At 51.5% G+C, this 6,158-nt stretch overlaps 1 protein-coding gene across 2 annotated transcripts in view; it reads right to left on the bottom strand.

Moving 5' to 3' along the window:
- The window catches only part of PPFIA3 (PTPRF interacting protein alpha 3), a 34,920-nt gene that overhangs the window by 10,376 nt on the left and 18,386 nt on the right, over positions 1-6,158 (bottom strand). For both annotated transcript variants that reach the window (XM_017500525.2, XM_017500524.2), the window contains exons 15-19: positions 5,593-5,780; positions 3,741-3,963; positions 2,364-2,527; positions 2,111-2,238; positions 593-686 (exon numbers count right to left, since the gene is read on the bottom strand). In XM_017500525.2, the coding sequence (XP_017356014.1) occupies positions 593-686; positions 2,111-2,238; positions 2,364-2,527; positions 3,741-3,963; positions 5,593-5,780 (797 nt within the window). The remainder of the gene's footprint in view (positions 1-592; positions 687-2,110; positions 2,239-2,363; positions 2,528-3,740; positions 3,964-5,592; positions 5,781-6,158) is intronic.

Below are 6,158 nucleotides of genomic sequence, written 5' to 3'. Positions count from 1 at the left end.
AAAAAAAAAAAAAAAAAAAAAAGTAGCAGAAGGTCAAAAATACATGTGAATCTGTTATTCCTCTCCCCACCAACCCCTATCAAAAGAGAGAAAAAATGAAAGAAGGAAACCAGCAGGACGCAGTGGCTCACACCTGTAATCCCAGCAATTTGGGAGGCCGAGGTGGGCAGATCACGAGTTCAAGAGAACAAGACCAGCCTGGACAACATGGTGAAACCCCGTCTCTACTAAAAATACAAAAATTAGCTGGACATGGTGGTATGCACCTGTAGTCCCAGCAATTTGAGAGTCCGAGGCAGGAGAATTGCTTGAACCCAGGAAGCGGAGGTTGCAGTGAGCCGAGGATGCACCACTGCACTCCAGCCTGGGCGACAGAGTGAGACTCTGTCTCAAAATAATAATAATAATAAAATAATTTTTAAAAAATTTTAAGAGAGAAAATAAAGAAAAATTCTAGGAGTTCCTAGATTTCCAGGTGAGCAAGTTCAGAATCACGGATACCCACTTCCAGCATTGAATTGTCATTTCTGTTCACTACAACTACCCCTGCATGCACGCGCGCGTGCACACACACACACACACACACACTCACTTCCTCTTGTTCCTTCGGTCCTTGTCTCCTGGGCCTGTCAGCTTGGCTAGTCCCAGAGGGTCAGTGGCCAGTGTCTCATCTGAGGGTGTTCCAGCTGGAGGCAGGGAGGGGTAAAAATTTGGAAAAATCTCAGTGGGGAGGCAGACTCTTTCATGCTGGAGGTGATGAGGAAAATAGCCAGAAAGGCAGAGGTCCTGAGGGAGTAGGGAGTGAGGCCACAACAAGGAAGTGATAAACCCAGACAGAAGCGCCAATGAATTGGAGACATCCCCCAAATCCATCTGGATGCACTGGGCTGGCCTTGGTAAGGTGGCAGTGTGTGCTGGAAATGCCTAACTGGCTCCTTGGGGAGGCAGAGGGTATCCCTGATTTGTATATTTGCCAATTTCCACGGTGTAGACAATCCCACCATGGCAAATTTCAACCTACCAGTGTGATGTCAGCCAACTCCTGAAATAGCGGGTCTCCTGAGCCAGCACAAGCAGGCTCCAGGACACCACGGGACGGCGCCCTGCCCTGAAGACGCCCCACCCTCTTCCTCTATTTAAAAAATAGGTAAATGGCCAGGGTGGTGGCTCATGCCTGTAATCCCAGTACTTTGGGAGGCTGAGGCAGGAGGATCACCTGACATCAGAAGTTCGAGACCAGCCTGATCAACATAGAGAAACCCCTGTCTCTACTAAAAATACAGAAGTAGCCAGGCATGGGGGCACACGCCTGTAATCCCAGCTACTCGGGAGGCTGAGGCAGGAAAATCACTTGAAGCCAGGAAGTGGAGGTTGCGGTGAACTGAGATCACAGCACTGCACTCCAGCCTGGGAATAAGAGCAAAACTCCGTCTCAAAAAAAAAAAAAAAAGAAAAAAGAAAAAAAAACCCCCCCTAAAAAAAAAAAAAAAAAACGTAAACAAGGCTGGCGCAATGGCTCACACCTGTAATCCCAGCTCTTTGGGAGGCCAAGGCAGGCAGATCATAAGGTCAGGAGATCCACCTGTAATCCCAGCATTTTGGGAGGCCGAGGCAGGCAGATCACAAGGTCAGGAATTCGAGACCAGCCTGGCCAATAAGGTGAAACCTCGTCTCTACTAAAACTACAAAAATTAGCCAGGCATGGTGGCGCATGCCTGTAGTCCCAGTTACTCAGGGGCTGAGGCAGGAGAATCGCTTGAACCCGGGAGGTGGAGGTTCCCGTGAGCCAAGATTGTGCCACTGCACTCCAGCCTGGGCAACAGAGTGAAACTTGGTCTCAAAAGAAAAAGAAACAGAAAAAACAACAACAAAAAATAGGTAGATCAAGTAAGTTCATTTACCCACCCAGTCACCCAAGCAGGCCCGAGTGCCATCTCCGTTTCCCTCCTCCTCCTGTCTACCTTGGTAAGCTGTGTTCCTTCCAAATTCTAAATGAATCGCTAAATGAATGAAGACATGAATGAATGTCAAATGAATATTCAAAGAAGAAAGAAAGGGAGGGAGGAAGAGAGGCAGGAACAAAGGAGGGAAGGGTTGGAGAGGCACTCACCCAGAGAAGAGCTCTCCCGACCTGGGGGCCCCATTCGTCCCTTCTCTTTCTTGCCAAAGAGGCGGCCTATGGATGACTTGATGCTCTTCTTCTTGGGGGCTTTGTGCAGGGAATCTGGGGTGCCCTCACTGGGAAAGCAGGAGCGAATGAGTGCATATCCTGGCTGGGATGCCCCCTCTCCTCCCAAGTCCTTGTCCGCTCCCTTCTCCTCTTTCCAAGCCTCTCCCTGTCCCTATCCCTTGTCCCGGCTGACCTTCCCCGTGAGGGTCCTCCATCTTCCAGGGACCCCGCCTGCAGTGCCAAGGCCTGGGTCATTCTTTCAAGACGAGCAGAGCGGGGAGTGGGTGGTGGGGTGTCTCCTGGGATGGCCGGTCCCTCCCCTCGTGGAGCTCCAGCTTCCTCCTTAGGGACATGATTCTGAGGATAGAGGGCACAGATGCTGGATTGAGTTCAAGGAGTCATGTCGGGGGTTCCTTATTAACTGGGATGTCTACTAAGGGGTGGAGGGGTGACCCTGGTTTAGAACACAGTATCCAAAGGTAGCCTAGCTCAAGTCAGGGTGAGTTGCAGAAGCCTTTTTTTTTTTTTTTTTGGAGATGGAATTTCGTTCTTGTTGCCCAGGATGGAGTGCAATGGCACAATCTCAGTTCACTGCAACCTCTGCCCTTTGGGTTCAAGAGATTCTCCTGCCTTAGCCTCCTGAGTAGCTGGGATTACAGGCATGTGCCACCACATGCCTGTAATTTTTTTGTATTTAGTAGAGATGAGGTTTCACCATATTTGCCAGGCTGGTCTCAAACTCCTGACCTCAGGTGATCCACCTGCCTTGGCCTCCCAAAGTGCTGGGATTACAGGCATGAACCACCACACCCAGCCTGAGTTGCAGAAAGGCGATGACTGTAGGTCCCCTGGAGCTTGACAAGCTCACATGTATAGTATCTTCACTTCTGTTGTCGGGATTGCGAAATGCTTGGCCTCAAAGAAAGCTAGTGAGTCACAGGTTCTGGATACAGGAAAGCTGAATTTAAGAGAGTAAAATAAGGCCAATATCTCTTTGCCGTCCTCAAAGGTCAGTTCTAAGGATCTAATCTGTAGTTCTCAAATTCATGTTGTCTTGCTCTGTCACCCAGGGGCTGGAGTGCAATGGTGCAATCTCGGCTCACTGCAACCTGTACCCCCCAGGTTCAAGCAGTTCTCTGCCTCAGCCTCTGGAGTAGCTGGGATTACAGGCACCTGCCACCATGCCCAGCTAATGTTTTGTTTTAGTAGAGACAGGCTTTCACCAGCTTGGTCTTGAACTCCTCGTGATCCACCTGCATTGGCCTCCCAAAGTGCTGGGATTACAGGCATGAGCCACTGTGCCCAACCTTTTTTTTTTTTTTTTAATCCTATGCAGAAACTTGACGCATAAGAAATAAAAGTAGACCAGAACCGACTAAAGCAAAAGTTAGGGTTCAAGAACCCAGTGACTCAGCCTTGCCTTTGCCCTTTGAGTTTGAACCTTTAGGGAAAGCTAAGGTTGCTTTGGAAAACCACTGGTGGGAGGGGTTATCATGGCTGTTCTCTGGGGAGCCCTGCTTCTGACCTCTTCCCTTCCCCCCACCAGGCCAGGAGACTTCGGGAAACTCACAGCCTTGTCGGTGCCCTCACGGGCAGGGCTAGGGGGTGCCAGGCGGGGTGTTGAGTGGCCAGAGCTGGGAGGGGAGGGGCTGGCGAGGGTAGAGGTGGTGAGGGAGGGAGGCAGGGAGCAGCTGCTGCGGTAGCGGCCCAATGAGTCCAGGCCAGAGCTGGACACCCGGCTCTCCAGCTCCTCTGCCCTCTGTTCTGTTGTTTCCTTCTCCTCCTGGATCAGCCTGTGGAGGAAAATAGGGGAAATAGGGTAAGGAGCTGCAGCAGACAGAGGGACAGAGGATCCAGAAGGACAGTGGGCCAGAAGGGGCATTCTGGGGAAGGGACAATGATGTCAGAGGGCCTCGGTGGGTTTCCGAAAGCCTCCCAGGCTCAAGGAGAGTCAAGGGGTCATGATAGTCTCAGGAAGTCATGGTGGGATTAGGGCTGTCAAGGTGACCAGGGTCTGCATCAGGGTGGCCCTGATATGATTGCCAAGTGGTTTGGAAAATCATGAAGGGCTTACTATGGAGAAAAGGTCAAGTTCAAGATTGTCTGCAAGAGCAAAGTCATAACAGCAACAGTGTGAGATCAGGGACTTGGGTTAATCCAGGATCTGGGAAGGGGATGGAGTCTTTCAGTATGTGAGAATGGAACGTCAAGTCAGTGTGGATGGAAGGCAGCGGTCACATGTCACGTTGGTATATTTGCCGAAGGCTCCTGGGGAGTGTGTCGTAGAAGAATTGCCGACTATGGACATTGCTGGTGAATCCAGGTAGACTTTACATCACTGAGGGCTTCTTAATAAGTTGGGGACTTTTTTCTTTGAGATGGAGTTTCGCTCTTGTTGCCCAGGCTGGAGGGCAGTGGCACGATCTTGGCTCACTGCAACCTCTGCCTCCCAGGTTCAGGTGATTCTCCTGCGTCAGCCACTGGAGTAGCTGGGATCACAGGCATGTGCCACCACGCCCAGCTAATTTGTTGTATTTTTAGTAGAAACGGGGTTTCACCACGTTAGCCAGGCTGGTCTCAAACTCCTGACCTCAGGTGATCTGCCTGCCTCGGCCTCTCAAAGTGCTGGGATTATAGGCGTGAGCCACCGCACCCAGTGGGGGACTTCTTTATATTAAAAATTCTTAGGCTGGGCGCGGTGGCTCAAGCCTGTAATCCCAGCACTTTGGGAGGCCGAGGCGGGTGGATCACGAGGTCAAGAGATCGAGACCATCCTGGTCAATATGGTGAAACCCCGTCTCTACTAAAAATACAAAAAATTAGCTGGGCATGGTGGTGCGTGCCTGTAATCGCAGCTACTCAGGAGGCTGAGGCAGGAGAATTGCCTAAACCCAGGAGGCGGAGGTTGCGGTGAGCCGAGATCGCGCCATTGCACTCCAGCCTGGGTAACATGAGTGAAACTCCGTCTCAAAAAAAAAAAAGAAAAAAAAAAATTCTTGGTATATGGAGCTGAAGGTATTGATTAATGTGTTAGGATGAGATTCTTGGTGTTAGGGTTTGGGAACCTTGTGTTGTCTTGAGATTCTTGGGTAGTGGGAGACTCTGGGCACTGGTTATGTGAAGCCACAAAATCCATGGGGTAATGGAAGGTTCTTGATGCATCGCGTGGAACTGGGGTATTCTGGGATGCAGTCTTTGGTGTGTTGGGGACTGGTGAGTACTGGCCAGGGGATATATGTATAGGAACCACATGGAAGACTTCCAGGTGTATCCTAGGGGATGCCTGGACAAGTGTTGGGCTGGAATAATTCCTTGATGGCGTAAGAGGAGATGGACTCAGGTTTTCAGGATCTCCAGAGCCAGAAGGGCTACGGAGTCAGCTCAGGTGGGGCAGGGTGGGGTGGGGCGGGGCCACGACTCACTTGATCTCCTTGTTGATGGCCTCCAGCTGCTCCTGAAGCATGATGGCCAGGGTCTGCACGTCAGCCTGCCCACTGGGGGACAGCAGCTCCGCCCCAAACATCCCCTCCGCCTCCTCCTCATCGGAGCCATCCAGCTCCCCAGGGAACGGGGGTGGTATGGAGCCCGCAGGGGCAGATCGCTCCCAATCCTGTCCCTGTGTGGGGACAGAGGGACATAAGGTGGGCGGGGGCCGAGGCTGGCGCTGGGTCTTCACTCATAACCCTAACCTTGTCCGACCTCACTAATGCTTTTCCCAGCCCAATACTATTTCTTTTTCTTTTTTTGAGACAGAGTCTCGCCCTTTCACCCAGGCTGGAACACAGTGGCACGATCTTGGGTCACTGCAACCTCCGCCTCCCAGGTTCGAATGATTCTTCTGCCTCAGTCTCCTGAGTAGCTGGGATTACAGGCGCCCACTACCACTCCCGGCTAACTTTTGCATTTTTAGTAGAGATGCCATGTTGGCCAGGCTGCTCTAGAACTCCTGACCTCAAGTGATCTGCCTGCCTCAGCGCCCACAAGTGTT

Source organism: Cebus imitator, unplaced genomic scaffold, assembly GCF_001604975.1.
Source record: "Cebus imitator isolate Cc_AM_T3 unplaced genomic scaffold, Cebus_imitator-1.0 Scaffold266, whole genome shotgun sequence".
In the NCBI taxonomy this organism is placed as follows: Eukaryota; Metazoa; Chordata; class Mammalia; order Primates; family Cebidae; genus Cebus; species Cebus imitator.
The sequence above is the reverse complement of the archived record's forward strand: the minus strand, read 5'-3'. Positions and strand labels throughout refer to the sequence as shown.